Source organism: Sceloporus undulatus, chromosome 6 (assembly GCF_019175285.1).
Source record: "Sceloporus undulatus isolate JIND9_A2432 ecotype Alabama chromosome 6, SceUnd_v1.1, whole genome shotgun sequence".
NCBI lineage: Eukaryota > Metazoa > Chordata > Lepidosauria > Squamata > Phrynosomatidae > Sceloporus > Sceloporus undulatus.
This window is the reverse complement of record NC_056527.1, coordinates 19,581,027-19,607,234: the sequence shown is the minus strand read 5'-3', so window position 1 is coordinate 19,607,234 and position 26,208 is coordinate 19,581,027. Positions and strand designations below refer to the sequence as shown.

Sequence of the window (26,208 nt, the reverse complement as noted above, 5' to 3'; positions counted from 1 at the left end):
CGCTCCGATAAGAGGGCCCTTACATCTGGGGTCCCTCAGGGAGTGATATTGTCCCCTATGCTATTTAACATTTACATGAAGCCGCTAGGAGAGATCATCCAGAGACACGGGGCGCGATGTTATCAGAACGCTGATGACACCCAAATAGTCTTCTCTGTGTCTCCGACTGATGCAGTGACTAGGGATGGCATCTCTCCGCTCAATGCCTGTCTGGAGTCGGTAATGGGCTGGATGAGGAAAAATAGACTCAGCCTGAATCCAGAGAAAATGGAAGTACTTGTGATAGGTTCCCCTGGTCCGGGGGTGGAATTTTTTCCACCTGTCCTAAATGGGGTCACGCTCCCCGTGAAGGACACAGTTCGCAGTCTGGGTGTGCTTCTGGACTCGTCGCTTCACTTGACTTCTCAGGTGGATGCGACAGTTAGAAGTGCCTGTTATCAGCTTCGGCTGATACGCCAGCTGCGACCCTTCCTGGGCCGGGGGGGACATTGAAACAGTGGTACATGCACTGGTAACCTCTCGACTCAACTTCTGTAATGCACTCTACATGGGGCAACCCTTGTACCAAACTTGGAAGCTACAATTGGTCCAGAATATGGCAGCTAGGCTGGTCACTGGCAACTCCAGAGCCAGCCATATAACACTGGTATTGAAAGATCTTCATTGGCTGCCAATCCGCTTCCGGACGCAATACAAGGTGTTGGTTTTTACCTATAAAGCCCTAAATGGCTTGGGCCCAGGGTACTTGGAGGACCACCTCTCTCCATATAATCCGCCCCGCACTCTCAGGTCGGGCGGGAAACAACTTTTGAGAGTCCCTGATACGAGATATGTGGTGTCTGCACATAGGGCTTTTTCTGCTTCGGCCCCGCAGACCTGGAACTCTCTGCCTGACGAGCTCCTCTCAGCCCCCTCTCTGGAGTCTTTTAGGAAAAATCTAAAGACTCGCCTCTTTCGTCAAGCTTTCCCCCATGTTCCCTAATTCCATTCTTCTCCCCTTGTGTTGCTGTATTGTATTGGATGTAATTGGTGCTTTGGTTTTTAACTGTTTTTAACTGTGATTGAATGATGGATATTTTTATTGCTGTACTGTATTGTTTAATGTGGGGGGGGATTTCTTTCTATTGGATTTTGTAGTTTCGGTATGTTTTTATTACTGTTGTAAACCGCTGTGATCATGGGAATAGTGGTATACAAATAAAGATTCATTATTATTATTATTATTATTATTATTATTATTATTCTCAGCCTATGCTTATCATTTTCTGTTGTATTTTCTGTGTCATTGGAATTCAATGAGGTTATGCAAGTGCATAACCACTAGTGTCTGTATCAGGGCCATCATAGTATTATAGGAACATTGTAAGCTGTACTATACTAAATCATACCTCTACTGCCTATCATACCTGTACTAGAGATTGACAGGTACAGTTTCAGAAGAGATTCTTTCTTAATCCAACCTGGAGATCATTGATATCTTGCTGTTACAGTAGGACCTCAGTATCCATAGACTTGTCATCCGTAGATTTAAGCATCTGTGGATGGCAAGCCTCATTGTCATCAATGGCGATGCATGCACATGGCTGCACCATCATTAGGGCCAGCCCCCATTGTCCCTAATGGCGGTGAGGCCATGTGCATGCACTGCCATTGGGGACAATAGGACTTGAGCATCCATAGATTTTGGTATTCATGGTGGTGGTGGGGAATCCCCTGCAGATACTGAGGTCTCACTGTATTTTCCATCCAAGTAATAATCAGACCCAGCTCAGCTTAACTTTTAAAATCGGTCAAAGTTGGCTGTGATTGGCATGTTATGGTGGTACATACTATAAGATGAGAGGTGTATAAAATGTATAAAATACTTTAGGTGAATAGAGTCCAGCAGGGTCTTTCTATTGCCTTCAGAGGAGAAGCATAGGTACTGAGAGGTTTTGGTTGATACTGGGAAGATTTGGCATGGATGTTACTACATAAATGCTTTGCATCTGAGGCCATTAATCTTTTGTAAAAGCCTTTTTCTATTTCATATTTCTAAACTGAAATGGCATGCTCTGTTTAGCCTTTTTTTTTTCATGTCAGGGGTGTCAGTAGGGGGTACAGTGGATGTAGAATGCACCAGGTGACACTCTAAGGCGTAGTGACACCACTGCTTCCAAACATCTACCTTTTGGCAGAAATGGGCTGTAGTGTTTGCCTGCATGCCTTGAAAATTCTGAGGAGATGGTATGAATGGGGCAAGGTTCAGTGGAAAGAGCAAGGAGAAGCTCCAAGTCTTTTAAAAAATAACTTTAAAGTTTTAAGATATTAATATTTTATTTTAATTTTTTTTCCATTTTTTTCACTTTAACCGTATGAAATAATGTACATGTAAATTACATTTGGGCTGTGCATATGATATTGTAATATAAAGATATAGTTTTAATTTTGCTAGTTGTTTATGTCACAACTATTGCCATTACATTCAGTGATATATGGGAATTGCAATTTATGAGTAACATTAATATTAAAAAATTACTCAGAATTCTGTATGTTATGTTCTGGGAGGAGGTCAATGTGTATGGTATGATGACACCATGAGTTACTGCACTGGATGATGCCAACCCTAGTGATGCCACTGTTTCCTGCAACATATGTTATTGCTTGATATTTCTAGTTGCTATTTTCTTCATGTTGTTGTTCTATGTTTCCAAGTCATTTTTTACGTATAACAACCCTAAGGCAAAGCTATCATATGGCTTTCTTGGCAACTTTCGTCAGAGGGGGTTTGCCATTCCCATCCACTGAGGCTGAGAGAGTGTGATTTGTCCAAGGTCACTCAGTGGGGTTTTATGTTTGAGCGGGGAATCGAACCCTGATCTCTACCGTCATAGTCCAGTACTCAAGCCGTTATACCATGCTGGCTCTCTATTTTCTTCATAGTATCGTTTAAAAAAAAATAGGGTGATGAGATTGGTCCACAGGGTAAAAATGTAATTTACCATAAATTTTAGAGTTAAATTATGACACATGTTGATTTACTTATCATGATTTGTCATTTTCATTATTGCACTCAGTGAACTGAAGTTTTTTTTAGTAATTTTTTGAAAAGTAAGCCAAGATTTTTGCCCTAAACAGGACCATTTTGTAGATATGTTGCATTTCATATGCCATTTCAGTTTCCAATTAAGGTAGTTTGGAAAATCATTTTAATATTGTTTGTTATGTGTTTGGATTTCACAGTGTAGAATAATAGATTATCAGCAGAGATAATGGATCTTGGAGATGCATATTAGCAATTTCCTGTAAATCGGGGACTGACACTCATTCTCAGGGGGCTGGAGGAACCCATCTATCTATCAGTTAATTTCTGATAGGTCCCCATATCTTGTCATCCTGTTGCATGAGGTTTAGGTGGAACATTGACTGGGAGGCAACCATCCAATGATTGGAACTGATATTTGAAGACTAGCTCTGCATCCTGTTCTCTACCCAAACCGATGACCTGTAAACAATACAGATGTGGATATTTTACCCCTGACAGTGTTGTTTGAGGCCTTTCCTTTCCTCCTCTCTTCTCCCTCTCTTCAGTTGCTATCAATGCACGAATGTATCTGATGACAGAATTACACCAAAGTATTGATATGTGCTCTCAAGTGTTTGTGTGTATGTATGCATGCATGTACATACTTCAGAGGGACAACTGGGGTCTATTTATGTGTTTATGAAAACCTGTATCAATTCTGGGCTGTGTTCGTAGTGGAGTATCTAACGTGCTGGGTATTTTTAGAATAGCTGAATGGCTATTTTGTGATAGCACTGTTTGCTGTAGTTATTGCAATGGTCAAATGTTGTTCTTGTGCCTTCATATCATTTCTGTCTTATGCTGACCCTAAGCTGACCATAACATGGTGTTTTCTTGGCAAAATTTCTTCTGAGGAAGTTTGCCCTTGCCTTCTTCTGAAGCTGGGAGAGTGTAACTTGCACAAGGGCACCCAGTGGGTTTCCATGGCTGAGTGGGGATTCAAATCCTGATGTCTGAGTTCCCTTGTTCAAGACTGAAACCACTACACCACTCTCTAGCTCTTCAAAAGCCAAATATCACCTTTTAATTTGCTTTTGCTAAAATATCTTTGTAGAGCAAAAGGTTCAAGAACTCACTGCTGAAAGAAGGCTTTTAGCTGCAGGGCTGGAAGCAATTATTGAAGATTTAGAAGAAGAAGAAGAGGTAGCTGGAATAAGAGGCAGAGGTGAGTACAGAAAAGTGATTTAGGAAAATGCTATTTACTTTAAAATGTATTTTTTCTTAAATAAATATCATTGTAGAGATCATTTAATTCACATGATGTCCTTTGATTTAGTTAGAAAAGATTTCCACCACTGATTAACCCCGCCTTAGTCCTGTATGAGAGAGACTAGATTAACTAGCAGTTTCCACACGCATACATATGAAAGTCTTGACATAACTATTTAATAAATACAGGCAGCATAACAACAAAATTTAAGTGGTTATATGCAATCTGTAAATAGTAGACGGATCTAAACAAGGAGAAGGTTCATCCTGTGAATCTAGAGCATAGCTAAAGAACATGGTGGTGCTTCAGATGTTGGCAGAGTGCAAATCCCAGTAGTCATAGCCAACATAGCAAATGGTGAGGGATGATGGAAATTTAATTTAAATATCATGAAGAACTACATGTTACTCATTCTAAGTCTAGAGAATTAAGAAGATTGTTTTTTTAATTGGCTAGGTTCAGGAAAGATTTTGAGAAGTTCTTTATTCTTATCAACCCCCCCCCCACATTCTACTTACAGAAAGAATTTTGGAAGAACTGACTGGAAAAAAGAAAGTGTTTTTACATAATTTGGCATTCAGTTTGAAAGAACTGAAACAAGCACAGGCTCTTGCAGCTGCCCAACCAGATAGCAGCAATGGTAAGTATTTTCTATGATTTAATCATTTAATGCATGAGTGGGGTATCTGTTACGAGTTTAGAGTTCAGTTTCTTTCCCTGGGGGCAACATGGACTGCCAAAAGTGACAATACAAAACTGAAGTAACAAGGAGTCCACTTCTTTTTAATGGTTTTGTTAAGAAATTAAGGAAACTGCAAATAATCCTAAAGTGGAAGTTAATTGGCGGATGATCCACCACATCCAAACCGTGGAGGTTCACTCTGGTCAAGGTGAGAGATGGAAGACTTTCCTCCTCTGATACTTCTTCCTTGAAAATTAGAGGGTTTTTTTGCTTTTAAAATTTATCTCCTGTTCCTTTTAACTGGTTAGGTCCCTATCACTGAGAGTCCCTTTATAAGTAGTTCTTCTATATGGCTTTCCACAAATGTATTTGAGGCTTCTTGGTTGGACAACACACTGCTTTCCACCACTGATGTACTTTTCCCACCCCATCATAATCTTGAGCTTGCCTTTGGTGGGAGTTGGGATGATTCTGTTAAGATGTGAAGAAATATTTTACTTATTAAAATATTTATATCCCACTCTGAATCAACACATTGAACAATTTAACAGTAACATGTTAAACAATTTAGCAATCAAAACAGAAACAATTTAAAGCCCATGCGGAGTTGGGAAAAGGATAGAAATAAAAAAACTATGATAAAAAGCCATGTTTAAACCAGGCATCATAAAGTAGCCAAATGGAGGGCATACCATAATAAGGTTGCCATAGCAGAAAAAGCCCAGGTATGTTGTACAGGTAGCTGATGTTCTGTGTTTTTTCTTATGCTGTCATTGTGTGCCTTCAAATTGTTTTCGGTTTATAGCTACCCAAAGGATTTTTTTGGCAAGATTTGTGCAAAAAGGGTTTGCCTTTGCCTTCCTCTAAGGCTGAGAGGGTATGATTTGTCCAAGGTCTGCCAGTGGGTTTTCATGGCTGAGCAGAGATTTGAACCTTAGTCTTCGGTCACAGTCCAGTGCTCAATCCACTACATGCTATCTCTCAGGTTTTTCATATAGAACATCTGATACAACCACGGTGAAAAAAACAACCTGCAGTTTCTGTATAATTGATTTCTTGTACATAATCAGGTCAGATGCATTAAAGGAAGACAATCTTGGGCCTCATTGCCACTTGCATTTAAATCACTTTGCAAATCGCATTGAAACTGGGTCTGTGAATCGATTCAGGCCAATGAATTATTTCAAGAATTCCATGCATTCATGTCTTTTTTGACATGCTTGCTGTTCACACTGGCCATTATTTTTTTAAAAAAAAATGTCAATCTGTGGGCAGGGCTAAGGGTCCAGGCATGGGGAGGTGTCCCTGGACCTCCATGGCAGTGTTCAATAACAAATGCAAGCAACTCCCACTTGCAGGTGTTCAAACTCAAACTTAAATGAAACTGGTGCTCCCCTCTCTTCTAACAACGCAAAACTGTTTTCTGTTCTCGTGACGCAAAGAAAATCTTACTTCAGACTCCTCTACCGCTACCCAGTATCCTCTTTTAGTCCATCTCTAGAGTAGGAGCCGACGTCCTCTCTTCTTGGGAAACTCCAGGTCAGCCTTCTCTGGTCCCTCGGGCTTGGGTCCATGCTCCCACCTCTCCCCAGCCACGTCCCACCACTAACCTTCTAGATTTCCGGCCTCCTTCCAAGGCGCCAGTGAACTGGGACTTTGCACCCAAGCTCCTAAGTCACCTTCCTGACGAGGGTCCAGAAGATGGACCGCTAGATGGGGACCAACCCTAGGAGCGCTCTGGATTGTCTATAGTGAAATAGGGCATCCTTCTCTCCCTGGACTCTGGTGGAGGTTCCCTAGTCCTGCTCTGGCCTCATCTTCGCGCCCACATCTTCTGCGACACCTTCTCCCCCAGGCCGCCTTGCCCTCCCTATTTTTAAGGGCTGGGCTCCCTTCCGCGTTCTCCCAGGGCGTAGCCTGCCCTGTCCTTTCCTCTTTGCCGGCGCCCATCTGTCGTCAGTCTCCATCCTATTGCTTCTCCTATTCCCCTGGGTCCCCCAGCTCCTCGTGCATCTTTCCCGCCCCGTCATACCTCCTTAGCCCCATACACAATCATATAACGTGCATCTACATGTCATCAGTACCAATCAGGGCAGCATCCCTGGGCTTCCAGAGCTCTGAAGCCTCCCCAGGGAGCAGGCAGTCTGAGGGTTCTGGGATTGGGGGGGTGATGGCCAATAGCCCTGGTGGAGAGGAAGCTGAGGGAGGGACCAGCAGATCCCACCAAGCAGCCTTTGGGGAGGGATGGAGGCAGCAACCAGCAGTGCTTTAGGAGCGCCATAAGTCTGAAACAACTTGAAGGCACATAACCCCCCCCACACACACACACACAAGGCAAGTCCTATCATGGGGGACTGTTAATCAAGTAAGTGCAGAGGAGGGCTCCAGCATAAAAAACCCACTGGGTGGCCTTCAACAAGTCACACTCTGTCAACCTCAGAGGATAGCAAAGGTAACTCCGGTCTGAACAAATCTGCCAAGAGACATGTTTTCTTAGGGTGGCCATAAGTCAGAAAGGACTTGAAGGCACACAACATCAAAGAGGGAGAGCTAGCCCGCCTAAAAACAAGCCAGCTAGCTCTTCTGCAGGGGAGAGAAACCCGGTCTTGGCTCTTCCAAAGGCTGAATCATCAACCCTTCCTCCTCTTCCACCCCCATCATCCCCTGCTGCACATCCTCCCTTGCTGTACCTGAAGGCACCTGAGTGACTGGACGGGAAGAAGTCCCTTTGCCTGAAACCACTGAGGAGCCACTGAGGGTGAGGGAGGGGAGAAAGAGAGAGAGAGAGAGAGAGGAGTGGGTTCCAAACATTCAACTCAAATGGAGGACTTGTCAGCAAAAATGGTGGACATCACACCCACACCACACCCAAAAGCTAAAAACACACATATAAAATTATGCTTCCTAGTCATGCTCAGAATAGAAAGCATTTTGATATTCCTCCTGAACAGAAAGTTGGAATGTAGGACTGGTCCTGGGAAAGGAGAGGGGGGGAAATGGTGGATTTCCCCCAAATCAGGGGTGAGATGGGTTACACCCTCTACCAGAGCTCTGCCCAGTGCAATGCGATTCAGGTCCATCATTCCCACTTGCTGAACACACTTTTTAATCAATTCTATTAAAAAGAACCACTTTTTGATCCATCTTCAAAAAAAGCGATTCTTTTGCATTTGCCTCCGTTCATTGTGGTTCAGACCAAATGCAGTCTGGTCTGAAACCGTTTCTGGTGTGAACGAGGGACATATAAATTGATTAGCATATTGCTTTAAATCATAGTAGGAACGGGCCCTTGGTTTATCTTAAAATTCTGGATAAAATTATAGGCTTATGAAGGTGAATTTAGGTATATCAATGAGTGCTATCAACAATCCAAGAATACTTTATTTGTGCAGCCCTAGTGGTTACTGATGTAATGGCCAACCTATATGCAAAATTATTTTGAGAAATCATTGTACCATACAACTGTTAAGCTGTAATATTTTATTGTAATTATTTTGAAAGAGAAAATAACATGGACCATCAGAAATGTTACTGAATGTTATTCAATTTGTGCTAACTTGTTTTTTAGAGCAAAGGGTACAAGAACTCTTGGAGCAAACAAAGCTTTTGGCTGGAGGTTTAGATGCCATTATGCAAGAAATAAAGAGTCTGTTTTTAGACAAAGCAGAGATAGTAAAACCCGATGGTGAGTATGGAATTATGAGGGTAATCAGATGCATAGTGCTTCACAATTTGAATAGCTTTTACTTAAGCAATATGTATGTAGCAGAATGAGCATGTTTCCCCATTTATCCTTGGTAAGGGAATTTCCAGGCAAGCTGAGATTTAAGTTACTGAATCTCCACATGTAAAACTTTCCTTTTCTCCATTTGAAGATTTGCATTTCCTAGATGTCACAAATGTAGATTTTCTAATCTAATGTCTTCTAACAAATTTCCCTTTCTCTTAAGATAATTAGAACTGCTAGGTAGAACTTAGTCTGTTTGCCTTTGTCGCTGTTTTATTCAACCTACTAGCCTGGCTAAAATTATTGTCTGATTTGCGGAGTCCCATTTTGTCAGAAAAGGGAAGTATAAATCCAATTAATAAATGTTACACACACACACACACACACACATACACAGTAGTTTCTCAGTGTTTCTGTTTTACAGAACCAAAAACATGCATATTTTGCCTAAATATATATATATAGGCATTAGTTGGAATTTATATTTGTGTATATTTCGTTATCCTTGGGACAACCAAAAACCATCACAGTACAGAGTCTTAATTGAATATCTGCGAACACTTTCAATGTTCCATCTAAAACAATGACTAAGTACAGACCTTCTGGTTTGAACATCAAATGGTTTTATTCCTCCTTTTCTTCCTTTCCACATCTTTGTTGATGCAGTTGTTTCTATTTTAATATTCTTTAATGGTGGATTATTGTTTTTCATCTGAAGTCATTTAAAAGAATATTTTGTGGTTTTTTTTCTGATGAAAGTTCTAAGCTATTTCTGTTAACAGAACAAGATTTATCTGAAAAGAGAAGATGTTTTTTGGAAAATCTAGAATTAAATCTGGAAGAATTGAAAAATTTGGAAGCTGCTGCAAGTGCTGAACCTGACAGTGTGAGTGGTAAGTAAAGTGTTACATTGTTGGCAATCCTGCTACATTTCTACAGAAGCCTTTCATACCTGAGAAGTAGGGTACAGCCATAGAAGTAGTAGTGCTGTTGACTCCTACAGAATGAGAAAGCGGAGTGCACAAATGAAGTAAGAATTAGGCCACATTTTGAGCTCATGTTCCAGTCATGTATGGTGGCAATTTTTTTTCTTTAATTCGTTCTCTCCTGCTACTAGTTAAATCATGTCTGGCTCCACTGTTTCAATTTCTGAGAAACTATGTTTAAGGGAAGATCCATTGCAGTGGTTCCCAACCTGTGCTCTGAGGAACCCTTAGGGCTCCACATGCACCTCCCAGCTGCTCTGCAACCGCTCCAGGAAAATGAAATTTTCATTTTATTATATATTCATTATATATTCTTATATATACTCGTAAACACCATTAACTTGTAAGACACAGGGTAGGCCTCTTAGGGGCTCTGCCATAGAAATAGGAGCTCTGCAAGTCAAAAAGGTTGGGAACCGCCACATTAGAGAATAAAGCACCTATAGTTTGCTGTGATTGGCTTGCTCTTTGTCTTGCAGGTAAATCCCCTCATATGTGACTTGTGAGAGTTGTAAGAATTTGGGGGACAGGATTGCCTCATCTGGAGGCAGTAGAAGCACATGACTCTGATCTAAACTTTTAATGTACTCCATAAACCTAAATCCACATAATTCAGATAAACCTTTTCCTTCAGATACCTCTCCCAATTCTCCCTTTCCATGGTATCCCAGCCTCTCTCAGAATATTCCCATTGATGACGAATGATAATACCAGGCCTCTTTACTTCTGAGTTTAGCTAGTAAATATATTCAGTGGTATATGGTATCTTTTCTATGAGCCTGCATAAATAGCATAAACTGATTTATGGAAAGAAACACAACCTCTGTATTCTTAGCTTGGGATGTTCTTTAGGGACTGCATAAACCAGACACAAATTTTTAAAACATTTTCCCTTCAGTTTTCTTCCTGTTAGTTTGAATATTTATTTTATTTTATTTAGTTCATTTATATATTGCCTTTCTCAGAATATTTTCCTGCCATGATTAATTTTAAAATAAAAATGTGATCAAGTGTTCGGTGTAATTTCCTTCTCAGAAGATTTATGTGATTGCTATACAGTTAGAGAACTATTCCAGTAATAATAATCTATGTGGGGAAAAAATCAATTTTGGGTGCATTAAAATACACTGAATGCAAAATTTAGTCTGTACATGAATTTTTCTGGAATAGTCATCAATAGCGTTCAACAGTTTTGGAAACAGATTTCAAAGGCATAGCCATGTTACGGGTGAAACAGACTGCCTCAAAGGGATGGCTTTAAGCTGCCCCAGCCGAAGCTGAATTGGGGCCTCAGAAACCTCATGCCACAGCCCCAATTTGCCCTTTTGCTGGCCAAAAAAGGAGCTGCAGAGAGCCGCTTCTTTTTAACCCAGCAAAAAGCTGGCTTTTCCCGCCCCACCATGGATGGAAGCCAGTTTTATGGTGCTCCGGCAGTGTGCAATGTGCAAATGCTGCACTGGTGGAGCACCTGGAAGCCAGCCCACATCTGGGCAGCCAGGCAGCTTCTGGGTATCTTGTGGTGTGCAGCATCTAAACACCACAGCCCCAAGCCACTGGGAAGCCGGTGTATGTAGCCGGTCTGTTTCGGCTCTTAGTCTGGAAAATCAGTCTCTGTTGCTAGTTCCTGTAAGATCAAGACTTTTTGATTTTCTTATTTCAAGTCTGGCATGCAGAGAGCTTGCTCTTAACTAGTCCTTTTTTGGATAGTAAGTTATTTGAAGTATTATATTTCTTGTAGACTTATTTGAGGTTGGTTGATGTTTATTTTTCCACATATATGTTCAGTGTCCATCTTTTTCAAGATGAGCTCAGGGTAAATGTTGTTTAGCCAGGTGATTATAAATGTCATTAGATTCCTTTGCTTAGCCTTTCCAGCACCTCTCTCAAGTGTATATTAAGATGTCTACCCCCGTTTTCAAGACCTTTGATTTTATTAAGAAGATTGTCATTTGTTTCTTCTAATTTTAGAATCCTTTCTTAATGCAATGATCTTGATTGTAAAGCATTTGTAGTATATGTTATGAATATTCATTTTAAGGCCAGAAGGTTTAGCTTCCATGGACTTGAGAACTACAGACGGTATTTTTTGTAGGTCCTTTACTAAATTTTCAGGCATTTTCCCCAATAATTCCAGTAATGCTAGCTCTGTTGTTACTTTGCCAGTTTACTTTTATCAATCAATTTAAAAATTCAAACAGTTTTAAAATGTTAAACAGTAACATGGGCATTCCTTTATACAGAACAGAAAAGGCAGGAACTAACAGATAAGAGAGCACTATTGGCTGCCAATCTTGAGTCAATGCTTCAAGATATGCAAGAAGCAGAGGCTCCTGATTTAGAACAAAGTGTAATGACAATACCTGATGGTAAGTGAAAAACAGGATTCTGTTGAATTAGCTTTAAACTGTATGCTCATCAGAACTGCCATCTGGAAATGAGCTCAACTACCCACCCAGTACATCCCATTCAGCAGCATCTTTTTCTCATCATGACCAAAGAATCAGAGGCAGACTAATATGTATAAAAATGATAGAAGTAGTAAGTGGGAATTAGATAGAAGACCTAAGTAGGTATGTCACAGATAGGGTGAAAATTATAGAATCTTTACCTGAGTACCAATAAAGGTTGCACTGAAATCTACTGAAAAGATTTCAGTAGGAAGATACTGAAAGATGAAAAAAGGCTGGTCCAAAAAGAAGGGACCACTTCTCTTTTGGAGAGTGTGTCAAAGACATGTAGCTGAGATGATCTGATAAGCTACAGTATTTCTCTAACAGCTCGGTAAACATAACTGTGTTTTGCTTCTTACAAGCATCAAAGAGACTGTAACTTACTGAGGATACTATATTGTGATCTGCTGTAAACTGCATTAACATACTTGAAGACTAGTGAAATATGTCATGTAAAGATCTGAATCTTAAATCTCCAGGTGGACCATTAGCATTTTGCTGTGCATAGATGAATAAATAATTTAATCCTAATTAAATCCTAAATTAGGGATACTGTTCTGAACTCTTGTGTTAATTTTCCTGAATCCTAATGTTCAAAAATGTTTCAGATGGTAATCTTAGTTTTCTTCCTACCTAGTCTACACTACAGCTTGCATCCATGTAGGCTCAGGTGAACTATATGGAACTCTCAGTAGGTACAGATAAACTGATTCAAGACCAAAGCTTCTATCATTAGTGAATGGAGAAGAGGACATCCAAACTTCTTTCACAATGGCTAGTACAGTGGACCCTTGTTATATGCTTGGGGTTTGGTCCCAAGATCCACTGTGGACAACAAAATCCGTATATGCTCAAGTCCCATTAAATATAATGACATAGCAAAATTGTGTCCCTTATAAAAAAATGGAAAATCAAGCTTTGATATTTGAAATTTATACTTTTTTTTGAACATTTTCAAACCATGTATGCTTGAATCCATGTATAAAAAAATCAGTGTATAAGAAGGGCCAAGTGTATAGAATAGGATTATATGTTTGTGAACATAGAAGATTACCAGATTTGGGGGGGGGGGGGGAGCCAGGAGTAAAAGGCATACTCCTGGCAAAGTTACGCAATCGCACTGAAGATTTTCAGACACATGCTTATCCAGGATTTAACCCATTAAGATCCAGGAAATCTCCAGCAACAAACCATTCATGAGGAAGTCCCGGGAGCATGGATCTTCATGGATTAAGTCCTGGATAAGTGCGACGTTGTATGAAAATCTTCAATGCAATTGTGTAACTTTGCCATGAGTATGCCTTTTTCTTCCCCAGTCCCCCCCCCCCGATAATCTCCATACATACACAAGCACAATATTGACAAATAATTTTCCTGTTTATGGTTGCAATCCAACAGCTGTTCTCATGCAAAATAAATTGTAATAATTAAGGATTGTATCTTTGTTCTTTTTATATTTGTGAGAAATACACACAGGGCTCTTTCAAGACCATATTCTGTGAACACTGCATGGTTTTTCTGTTAGGTGAAATATTACATAATGCTTTCAGTTCTTGACTGTATGTACTTTTATATTTATAATTTATATTTATATTTATATTTATAGAGAAAAATTTAAATGATTTGCTAGTGCTTACAAGACTAGAATCAAAACTGAATGAACTGGAAAAATCAGGGACTTTTTCATCTATTCAATTGGATGGTATAAGTGAGTATAGAAGAGCGTCAAATGCTGTACCTGTTATAAACTTTGACTCGGGACGAGTGGTCATATGCTCTTTTGGTCCATATGCTCTCCAGCCACAAGAGAAAGAGGGAAGGAGGGAGGGAGGGCAGGTGGGCAGAGAAAGAAGCAGGGAAGGCAAGCAATCCCTCAGGGAGCACAGTGGTGGTGCCTGGCAGTGGAAGGAAGTAGGAGGATCTGTACCCCTGGGCAACCCTCCTAGTCTCTTCCTTCCACTGTGCTGGTTTATCAATGTGCACCCTGGCCATGGGAGGGAGGGAGGGAGGGAGGGAGGGAGGGTGAGCATGATGGTAGAGAAGGAAAGACTCCACTCCCCACCACATGCCTTGGATGTGTCTCCAGGCTCTTTTCTCTCTCTTGCACCAGAGCCTCCATACCCTGCTACGGGGTAAAGATATAAGGAGAGCAGACAGGTGGAGGAAATAGTTAGGCAGGGTTAGCCTATTAGACCCCCTGTGAAGACACTGTGGGTCCCCAGGGGGCTGTGCACCATAGGTTAAGAATGGCTGCTCTAACAGGTACATGAAGCTGAGTGATAGAAAAGACCACCCCTGAGAGAGATGGGCTGGGGCTGCAGATGGCATGCCCCCAACCCAGCTTTTTGCAAGCTTAAAAAGAAGTGAGAAATTGCCACTCCTTTTTGAGCTGGAAAAAAGTAGGTTTTTCCTGTGCCACTGCGGCTTTGTGGCACTCCTGTGGTGTGTGGCATATAAACCCTCTGCCACCAAGGTGGCGTTGGGGCGTGCAGCATCTAAAAGCCAGGCCCCCAAGGTGCTGGGAAGCCGTTGTTTTGAATTGGTCTGTTTCACCTCCAAATTAGATTGAACAGGTCTTTTAGACAGCTAATCTTTGCAAAACACAATGTCATTTGTTAGTCAACAAGCATAAACCACTGTTGTAGATATTCTTTAAAAACCGCTACAACGTTAACATCTAGTTGTTTTTGTAGGGAAAAGGATGCAGAGTCTAAAAGAACTAAAGAGCAGTTCAACTGATAAATGGGAGTTGCCTGTTGTAGAAGCAGATACAAATGTAGTTGATAGTAAGTACAAAAAGTAACTATAACATTAGGCTACTGGAAATTTAACATGCGAAAATGAATTTAAATTTCCACCAAATACTTTTTCCATTCCATCAATCAAATTCACCTTTCTTCTTTTCTTCCTATCAGTCTATTCTAACTAAATTAAGCATATAAAATGACCTAACCATACCTGCTTGGAATGTTAAGGAATAACCTAGCCAGCGTTGAAAATAATTTAGTTTCTATTTATTTTCAGTGACAGAATGATACTCTTTATTCCCACTTGTTTCATCATCATAGTTATTGTTGTTGCTGTTACCTTTTTTATTCCCCCAAGATTAACAATATAATTATAGCCATTGGTTAATTACAGTCATGTATTATCAAATCACATCACCTATAAATAGTATGTGTGTGTGTGTAAACAGCCATCCACTGAAATATACCATAATGTCAGAGATCCTGCATTGGCCGACAGCTATACAGCAATAGAGCTCTGTCGTATAAGTAACGTCTTCTGATGTTATCACCCCCAAGTCTACCTGTTATACTAGGCAGTGCCCCAAGATGATGCCGATTGCGGTATTGGGAAATGACCATTGTAGCATTCTTGAAGGCACATTGAGATAGGCAGCTGGAGAGACCTCTTGAGATCTTGCTGCAACTACTTTGCTTAACACACCCTGAGACTGGAAGAGTGCTGCCGTCACCATTTTCCATTGCACTAATCTGCAGTGCCTCATAAAGCTTGGCCTAAGAGTTAAGTTTTCTGGTCACATTTGATTGTTAACCAAAAATGTGAATCCCAAAAGTTATAAAATCTTAAATCTGCCTTACAGTTTTGTAAATACAGAACAGGATACCAGCCCATAGCTGCTGCTCTTGCTGCTGGTGTTGTTAGTAACCCTGTAGGTGAGATTGTGCCACACTGAAGAGAGTTGGACTTAACCCACATAAATAAAGGCAGATTTCATGTTCCTTACAATAAATAACTGATTTTAACTGGATTTATTTCTAGACACCAGATGGTATTTTATAAAATAAGACCAAAGAATTATTGTGTCTTTACCAGATTGATTTCTTTTCTGCATTTCATAGCTTTTGTAGTTTACTTTTATTTCCAAATGCCCCGTTTACATGTTACACAACCACTACAGAGAAATGTGTCCAGACAGCAGAAATAGTAGCAGTTGCTGTTACTGATGTTAACATGTTATCATCAATACGTATTGTGTTCTGAAAAAAATTAAAGGACATATCCTTGTCCCAAGAAGCTTATGTAGCCAAGCACAGGCTTGCCAACTGTGGTTTGAGCTTTGGTGGACAGGAAGCCTCAGCTTTTTGAATGAGCGCACACATGTGATGACACATGCAGAAGCACATGTGGGAGTGCACACCCATTGAGGAGAACAGGACTTAAGGTCCTGCGTTTTTTACTATCTGCAGGGGGATCCGGAACAGATCTGTAATCAGAAAGTCAGCATGGATAATGACAGGAAGGGAAGGAAAATGGAGGTAGAGATAGATAGAAGGAAAGAATATGTAATTGATACCTCTTTCCTTCCCATCACTTTTTCCTTTTGTATTATATCTTCTTCTTTTTAAAGATTGTACAGCTGTAGGCATAAAAGTAAAAAGTTACTTTTAAAGTAAAAAGGAGCCCTGGTGGCACAGTGGTTAAATGCTGGTACTGCAGTCACTCACTCACACTCACAAGCTTGTGAATTCAATCCCAGCCAGGGGCTCCACGGGCAACCTGGCATCCTTCCAAGGTTGCCAAAATGAGTACCCAGCTTGTTGGAGGCAATTAGCTTACACATTGTAAACAGCTTAGGGAGTGCTTAATGCACTGATAAGTGGTATAGAAATGTGCTTGCTATTGCTAATTTTCAGTAAGCCACTTTATAAGTCCTTCTGGCTAAAGTGCAAGATAAAAATGATTTAAATAAATATTTCAGTTATAGATACTTGTATGATTCTTTTTTCTTATTCTCTCTTTGTGTCCATAGAGTTACAGAGAGGTTTGTAAGATAGAGGGTTGTGCTGAAGTTTTATGGGAAAGGTGAGGCTTGTGAAGGCACGATATGCTGGTGTTTTGGAAAGCACTTCCTAGCATTTGGAATAGTAAGATCAGAATGATTTGTGGAAACAGGATGACTGAGGATGGCAAACTTGCCTATAACATTACTTTCTCCTCACTTGGAATTGTTCCAATCAACTGTTAAATTAATGTAGATGTATGTTTTATACTGTGTTTTTTATTGGTGTGTAATTTTGAATCCCTTACATCATTTTAGTTAAGTGTATTTTATGTTTTATAGTTTCAACTTATTACTCTGTGAAACATGTTGGTGCAGGATTTCCTTTAAAAACAGAATAGAACATTATTAAATAAAATGAAACTTAACATGTAGTGCTTCCATAGTACTGTTTCAGCTTCCTATACAAGGGTGTCCCTGGTGTTGATATATTTCACATGAAGTCATTTTTTTTAATTTTATGAATTAAAATAATTTATTAAAATTTATAGAATTTAACAACATTTAATTTTGTTTAATATTTGTTTCTAAAAAAAGAAACTGCTAAAGAAAAGGCAGTAAAAGAATTCATTGAACAAAGGAAACATTTATTTTCATATCTGCAATCAAGTATCAAAGAGCTGCAAGAAAAAGGCATTATTCGACAGAGCAGTGCACCTGGTAAGTACAGTTTTATCCCTAATTACACTCTTAATGGGATCTTTTTTTACACATCACTGTCTTTTTCAAAAAGACAGACCTTTACAAATGAATAATACACCCTTGCTAAAAGAAAAAGTCCTTCGCAGTCTTCCTGTAATTTATTGTCATTAATGTTCAAACCTTTCTTTAGACAGCTCATAATAATTTTGTGAACTAACCTAGGGTGAGAGACAATGATTTCCCCTAGGCCGCAGCTGATGAGCGCTAGCCATGTAAGAGTGGATTCAGGTTTAGTACTACTTTGAGTAACCATGTGGAAATCACCTGGACATGACTTGGTCATGTTACTAAAATCTCATTGATTACTGACTATGTTTGGCTCTACTAAGTTAATTTCCCCGCACTACATAGATGTATGCTGGGTAGAAACAGGTATAAGAAAATAGTCATGCACATATATTTACACTATTGTCTCAGAAGATTGCAAATCATCTAGAGAGTTTACACTGACAATGTTTATATTGGCTTTTTTTCATTGTGATGTGTGCAGTGTGTAGTGGAAAGCACCGTCTGCGAAGCTGTCGTGAGATTGAAATTTGAAATTAGATTATGAGTTTCTCTATAGTCATACTTGACTCCCAAACCACAATACTGTACTACGCCTTCATGTTGCAGTTTAATTAGATACAGAATGAAGCAGGCAGATTTTCTACCCATTAGGCAGATTTTCTGCCCATTACCCTGCAAATAGTTTGGTGTTTTTCTGTTGAAATTCTGGATGATTATGGAGATTATCGCATGTGACAATCCCCAACGGGAGAGATGCACATTTAACCTTTCAATGATGGATCTTACCGCATTCCCCATAGGTAACCCATTCTTGAAAATCCCATTCTTGTAAAGCTACAGAATAAGCCCGGGTCGCATACGGTCTGCCTATGATGAATACTGTAAGTTCCATCACTGACAGGTAAAATGCGTGTCTATCCTGTCGGGGATAGTTGTGAGCAGTAATCTCCTATAATACACTCTCCTTCAAGTATGCTCACAAAATCAGGGCATGGACTGCAACTTCCAGGAACACTAGCCAACAGAGCCAATAGTGAAGAATACTAAGGGTTTAATCCTAAAATATCTGAAAGGCTGCAGGATAAACATTCCTGTAGTTATTCCAGCTCAGACATCAGAAGGACTGCCAGACCCAGAAAAACCCAGAGGAGTGAAGACAAGCAACCACCCAAAGGGAAGGTATTTCTACCATACATCAAAGGAGTCACAGACAGAATAGGCAAAGTGGTGAAGAAGCACAGCCTCCAAATGGTTTACAAACCGACGAAGAAAATCCAGCAAATGCTGCGCTCAACGAAGGATAGGAGAGACCTCTCACAGCCGCAGGAGTTTACTGTATACCATGCAGCTGCGGACAAGTCTAGATAGGGACCACCAAACGCAGTGTCCAAACACGAATCAAGGAACATGAGAGACACTGTAGACTGGGTCAGCCAGAAAAATCAGCAGTATCAGAACACATTATAAACCATCCTGGGCACAAAATGCTGTTTGAAAACACTGAAATTCTGGACCATGCCAATGACTATCAGGTCAGAATGCACAGAGAAGACATTAAAATCCACAAACACTTGGATAACTTCAACAGGAAAGAAGAAACCCTTAAATAAACTTTGGCTACCAGTCCTGAAGACCTCCAAAATAAGGACTCAGCAAATGCAAATGAGAAACCAATTAGGGTCAGAGGCTTTCCCAGCAGACAATGATCACCAATTAGCAGACACTAATCCTCTTTTGCATATCCTCCTACCCTGAGGCAGTACCATCAACAACAGAACAATACATAGATTAACATGGTGGGAATCACGCCTTCTTACCCAGGATCACACAATATATGTACATACCCACTCTCCTCCAGGTCAGCATTCTCTGAAGATGCCAGCCACAGATGCTGGCGAAACATCAGGAATAAACTCTTCTAGAACATGGCCACATAGCCCGAAAAAACCACAAAAAACTATCCCTGTATTTTCCTTTTGCTGTCAGGCAAAGACATTTTTGTTCAAGCAGGCTTTGAATATATCATCTTGCCAAGGAGGCTTTTATACTGGGTGTCCAAGGAGGCTTTTATACTGGGTGTGTGGTTTAGATATATTTTTAATGTTATTTTATACTGTTTTAATTTTTTAAATTAAGTTTTATCAAATAAACTTATAAACAATAGAAATAACAGACCTTGGGAATGAGCCAAGAGAATTTCCACTGAATAATACATTCTTTCAAAGTTATAAAAAGACCGAGAAAGGGAAATCATAAATCATTTTGCTACAGTCCGGTGGTTAATGTCCAAGATGTCCTTCCAAAAATCAGCTTGGTGTGAAGGTAGACCAAAATGAGATATATTGTTATTCACATAATCAATACAAACAGACCAATCCTCAATGAATTTGTGCATCTTTTTTGTCTGGATCTGTTCTTGAAGGAATAAGAAAAATTTTTGGACAACCATGTGTCCCAGACCTTTCCCCACCAGTTTTCAAGTAACAAATTCCCCATCTTCCAGCATCTCACAATTTCAGTTCTAGCTGCAGAGATTAGGAATAAGATGAATCTTCAGTGTTTTAGATGATCATTGGCTTTGCTGAAGATTGATAACAATAATAAAGCTGGACAATATTTCACTGGTTCTTTTAAAATGTCAGATACCTGCATCAATATTGTATTCAAAAAAGCATTGATCCTAGGACATTCGAGCCACATGTGTGTGTAAGAACCTTGAATCTTACAACCTCTCCGACAGTATGGTGAAACATTTTTCAATATCTTTGAGAGTTTCACAGGGGTTAAATACCATTTGCATGCTGTTTTGAAAGCACTCTCCTTTGGAGCTGCCGATCATGATTTATATACAGAGGAGGACCAGATGCTTGCCCAGGTTTCCTCTGATATATCCGTACTTAAATCAACTGCCAGGTTATTCTGGCAGAATACTTTTTACCATAAGTGGATTGTATTAGGTTTTTGTATATAGTGGCCACTCCTCCCTTGGATTGTCCCTTTTCTATACAAATGGATTCATAAAAAGTTGGGGTTCTAGAACGATAAATTTTATACTGTTTTTAGATAGCTGATTTGAATTGGTTTTTTTTTTAATTATTGGAAAATTTTTCAAATGATTTGATCAGTGAGATGCCTTGGATCCCTTTCTGGAATAAAGTTGGAATAGTTATGAAATGAAATGAGATAAATAGAAAGCAGTAACAAGCAAATGAAAATAAAAACAGAGCTTGCTTTGATACGGAGGAGTCTCACAAAAAAAATAAATAAATCAGAGTCAATGGTCAGGCAGTATTATTGTTGTTGTTATTTTTAGCTGACCTCGACTCATGGAGTCTCTGTGGATGTGATATCTTCAAATGCTTTTTTTCAGACAAAGATTTTCAGAGTATATCAAGAGAAAAAGTTGATTTGGATAAATATCTTGTAGCAGTTCCAATTGACATTCTACAATCAGAGGCTGCTGCTTTACATACTAAATATGGACAGGATGGTGAGTGTAATACTAATACTAATTTATTTAAAATATAATTGTCTCATTTAACTAATTCCATACATTTTTACAGAATTCTTTGACCTAAGAATATAACTGGGTTGTTGATTTTTGGTATTAGAGGCAGTCCACAGTCCTTCTTTATTTATTGTAGCAAACCGCTTGTGTAATAGCTACTGTAAAAAACAACAACATATGGAGTCCACAACCACAATACTTGGCAATGGTCACTCCTTCAGATTGTTGTAAAAAAATTATTGGCGATACATAGAGGAACTACTATTTTTCATGTCTTGATTTCCTTTGCTTTTCAAGACATGGAGAAGCTTAGCCTTTTAAATTGTTTAGCATATTTTATTCTTCTTCTTGATTTTTTAATAATGATTTTATTTTTGCTTTGGTTTGTTGCACTCTAATGTAGTGGTTTTTACAGAAAAACTGTATACAAATGTTTTATAAACATACAAGCTAAATGGAACCTCCAGAGGCAGTATATCAGTTGAACCAGTTGCAGTGGTACAGCTCTTACTTTCTGTGCATTAGGACTGCATTCAGAATTGATTTGCATCAGATATGTGCTGCTTCAAAACTTCTAGAATTCTGAGAATCTTTGTATACTTTTTTATTTCATATGTCTGCAAATGAACTTTACAAAAAACTGGCTGTGGCGTTCAAAAATAAGTAGCACCTGTAATGCTGTGTAGTTTATATAATTAGAAACTTTGTTTATAGATGAGAGCATAACAAAACAAAAGGTTTTGGCTGCAAAACTAGAAGCAAATATGAAAGATCTGCAAGCTGCTTTGGAAGGAGAGAAGATGGGAAAAAGGAGATATGGTGGTGAGTAGAAGCAATTCATAGAGTAGATTTTTTAAAATTCAGTAACTGGAAGTCCCAGCATTTTTTGTGACCCAACAGAAAAAGCTGTAAATTAGGGTTCACCAAAGTACTAAAAAAGTCAAGACACATAGTTCAGAATAGCAGGAAGCTGTGGTTTCTAACTATCTGAAAAAGCTATGATCAGTCTGTTGCTTGTGTTTCACTCCCTTCTCTTAGATACTCACAAGACAGTTCTCTTTTATTCCTGATTTTAAACTAAGCAAAGTCTAATATGATATCCAAGTTTAGGAAAGTATGGTTTGTTTAAATCTGGAGTGGGAAAAATATGATCTTCAGATGTTGTTGGACTGTAACTTTCATCAGTTGTAACCAGCAAAGCTAGGAATGTGGAATGTTTGGTTGCAATCCAACATCTGTAAAACCTCATTTTGTTCATCCTTGGTTTAAGCCTACATTTGGCACCTTCCCCATCATAGTGCCTACAGCACTCTCTTTGTACTGTGTAGTTCCTGAACCCTTCTGAATATTATTATCAATATCATTATTATCACTATTATTGTTTAAACTGGATAGCTGGGCAGAGCTTTCAATCAGCTGCAAACTATAACTCAGGTCTCATTCCCACTCGCTCATTTGCCCTGGATAGAACTGGGCAGATCCGGTAGCCCCTATATCGAGTCTGCTCATAAAGAAGTGCCCACTACCCTTTACCTTGATCGGGGCAATTTGCCCCTCTGGAGTTCACATTTGCAGTACCGCTTTAAAATGGAGCCTCCTTTGTTGTCAATCAAATTCACTTCCACTTTCGTCAAAGGTGACGTATCCTACAGCCATTGGCCAACGGAATGGGTGCTTTCTCCCCTCCTTTTTAAAAAAAAAAAAACCTGGAGGCAGTGTGCGCATATTCTGTCAACTTGTCAAATTTAAAAACCTCCAGCAGTGTGTGTGTGTGTGTGTGTTGTGTGTATTTGGGTCATTACAGATTATGGCAACCCTAAAACGACCCATCCTGGGGTTTTCTTGGCAAGATTGGTTCCAAGGAGATTTGCCATTGCCTTTCCTCTGAGGCTGAGAGAGTGTGACTCCCCCAAAGTCATGGGTTTCCACATGCCAGCCTCTAGCTTCCCCTTCGCTTCCAGCCCAGCATTTCTTCCTCTTTGGAAGTCTTCCCTTCCCTTCAAGCCCAATGCCACCTCCAAAGCCCTTGCCTTCCCCCATGCCATCCTCTTCCCATCATCATCATCATCATCATCATCATCATCATACCTCACCTCAGAATGCCATCTCTGCAATCCTCTTTGCTTTCCCTCCGATTGCCACCCCAGAATGCCTTACATACACATATACATATGTGGCAAAAGCATTCATTCACACATAATTTGCCAAATTTAAAAGGAAACACATTCACATATTCTGTCACAGACACACACACAAAATAATTTTTAAAAAATGCCACTTGCAAAGTGAAGTTCTGTGCGGCAGCAAGCAAATGAAAGGGAAATGTAGCACAAGCAAACACATTCTATCAATATGTATCAACCTGTAGAAAAAGCATTCACATAATCTGTCAAAAATAAAAATTACAAAAAAGAGAGAGAAAGCTGCCTGTGAGAAGGGAGGCATGTTCTGCCCACTGCCCCCCCCCCCCCGCCTATGTCTCTCCCCTGAACTTGATCCAATCATGACTGGGGCCAAGTTCACATTTGCCGGCACCTGGTTTTTCTCAAAAGATACAGGAAAAACTCCACTTTCAAAACACCTGCACCAAGGGGGCTTTGTCCCTAAACAGGTGTGCAAAGCTCAAATTTGAGTGTAAAAGAACCAGCGCCAATATGAACTTCCCACTTTTAATCCGGTTTCTGAACCGGGGTAAAAGGTAGTCTGAATGGCCCCTAAATAAATGGGATACTGAATTACTGTAGAGAACTATTATCAGTTATATAAGTATTTCATTTAGAATAGTGCATTGGACTAGTTGTTCATGTTTATCATTTCCATGCCATATATAAATAATCTCTTTCAGCACCGAGAGACATTTTAAAAACTCTAATCAAACGAAGAATGCTTGTATCTGAATCGGCAGAAGAGCAGCAGTTGAAACCATCATTGTCTGGGCTGCAAATACAAATAAGTAAAGCACCTGGTAAGAACAGAATGTTTTGTTTAAAATACGTTTTCCTGAAAGTATCCCAACTCTAGGCTACTTCTAAAATTTATGACATTTCACAGAGGAGTGAGAGAAACTTTGGCCTGTTACAGACAGGCCAAAATAAAGCTGCTTCGAGTCACTTTGGAGGTATGGTATTTCAATGATGCATGAGTCCTAAGAGTTTGGAAGCTTCACCAAAGCTGCACTCCAGTCCTTAGGACTGGAGCATGGCTTTGGTGCGGCCTTTGGACTCTTAGGACGCATGTATCATTGAAATACCATACCTCCAAAGTGACTCGAAGCAGCTTTATTTTGGCTGTCTGTAACAGGCCATTGTTTTATCAAGAGAAGATTGAGAAAGTTGTTTATAATGAAACTCTATTCAAATTTTTGCTTGTCTAGCAGAATTGAATCACTGAAGGCTGGCTGATATGAGTCAGAGACTCCACCACCAAAATGTATAGCTTTACTTGGTATTAGTGTCACTTTTAAGGCCTAAATTAAGTGTTAGTCCCAATCAGAGTAGACCCACTGAATATGTAGGAACTTGGTAAGTGAACATTTGTGTGAGTTCCACTGATTCCACAAGTCTGTTCTAAGTGAGACTAAAATTCATTTTAAGTGCAACTCTGTGTTGGACAGAATACTTTGTTGCATTTCTATGTATGTTTTAAATGTTTTATTTTGCTGTATAGGAATGTTATCACCAGTTACCGTGAATATTAATTTTGGTCTGAAGAGAGGGATGTAAATAACAATAATAATGAAAATAATAATAAAAATAATAACTAGATATCTGAGCACTTTGAAATCTGAGCATTGTATAATTAATAATGATGCTCAGGTAATCACGTGATTCACATAATCATTTCCAAGATGATAAAATGTATTAAAATGGTCTCAGTACAAGTGTAGTGTTGTAAGGCTGTGGCCAAGGCTCTCCATCTTCACTTTCACTTCAATTAACATTGTGCAACACTATGGCTCTGACAAGGTTTAGCACTAACCGAGTAATGTCTTGCCCTATGGATTGGCCAATAGCTTTGGATCATGGGTGAATGTGCTGTGGCTCCTATTAGGCCACTGAGTCTTCTATCAATCCAACCATTACATGACTTGCTGACTCCTCTCAGCATCTATATTTATTTATTTATTTATATTTATTAAAAAGCTTGTGACACACCCTTGCGTTTTCACAACCTGTCTTTGGGAGAAAGGCAGCATATTAAATAAAAAAGAGGATAATTAACACCAGTCATAAAATACTATATAATTGTTAAAAGTACAACAACACTGAAGACATGAATGCCTCAGAGAAGGCAATAATAATCGTGTTAGATAGTATCAGTGACCCAAAGTGTCCTCCCTTGACTACCTGTTCTGACTCCTCTGTGATATACATTGATACTTCGAGGAGTATTTTTGCACTTCTTCTCTACCACCCAATGTCTCTCTCAGCTTTTCCCTAGGATGACACTAGATTAGTTTCGCACTAGTTGTAACTTTCCCATCTTAGAATGAAGTTCTTATAATAAAACCTTTAGTTTGTTTATCCATACCACTAGTATTTTCACTCCTTAATTGGATCTCTTAACTGTTGCATGTACTCACCATTAATAGTGACATAAGATACAGAAAAAATGTTGACAGCAATATAATCAAAATAGAGAGTTGTGCCTCCCACCCCAGATTCTAAAGTGGCAAAGAGGTCTCAAGATGGCAACTAAGTCTGCATCTGCACTGTAGAATTAATCCAGTTTGACACCACTTTCAATGACATGGCTTAATGCTGTGGAATTCTGGGAACTGTGGTTTTGTGAGACATTTAGCCTTCTCTATCGGAGAGCTTTGGTGCCCAACAAGCAACAGTTCCCAGAATTCCAAGATGGTCACAACATTTTGAATTGTGTCTGAAAATGGATCGACAGGCAACAGAGTTGTTGCAACAAAGGGGTTGTATGCCCTATCTAGCTAGGCCCAGTTAACAAACAGTCTACTTTCCCTGCTTCCATTTCCACAAATAAAAGGGAGATATCTGCAGGCTTGACATGTTAAACAGCAAAGTGTATTTAGTGAGAGCTTTTTCTCACTG

The 26,208-nt window shown here is 39.5% G+C and overlaps 1 protein-coding gene across 6 annotated transcripts in view; it reads left to right on the top strand.

Moving 5' to 3' along the window:
* Positions 1 to 26,208, top strand: part of LOC121934829 (GRIP and coiled-coil domain-containing protein 2-like) — a 123,590-nt gene that overhangs the window by 84,871 nt on the left and 12,511 nt on the right. For 4 of the 6 annotated variants that reach the window (XM_042475709.1, XM_042475706.1, XM_042475708.1 and 1 more), the window contains 11 exons: positions 4,119 to 4,229; positions 4,795 to 4,914; positions 8,525 to 8,641; positions 9,466 to 9,576; positions 11,910 to 12,035; positions 13,726 to 13,827; positions 14,801 to 14,905; positions 17,464 to 17,586; positions 21,008 to 21,127; positions 21,860 to 21,967; positions 23,991 to 24,110. In XM_042475709.1, the coding sequence (XP_042331643.1) occupies positions 4,119 to 4,229; positions 4,795 to 4,914; positions 8,525 to 8,641; positions 9,466 to 9,576; positions 11,910 to 12,035; positions 13,726 to 13,827; positions 14,801 to 14,905; positions 17,464 to 17,586; positions 21,008 to 21,127; positions 21,860 to 21,967; positions 23,991 to 24,110 (1,263 nt within the window). The remainder of the gene's footprint in view (positions 1 to 4,118; positions 4,230 to 4,794; positions 4,915 to 8,524; positions 8,642 to 9,465; positions 9,577 to 11,909; positions 12,036 to 13,725; positions 13,828 to 14,800; positions 14,906 to 17,463; positions 17,587 to 21,007; positions 21,128 to 21,859; positions 21,968 to 23,990; positions 24,111 to 26,208) is intronic. The other 2 variants (XM_042475707.1, XM_042475710.1) reach the window with 2 other exon arrangements.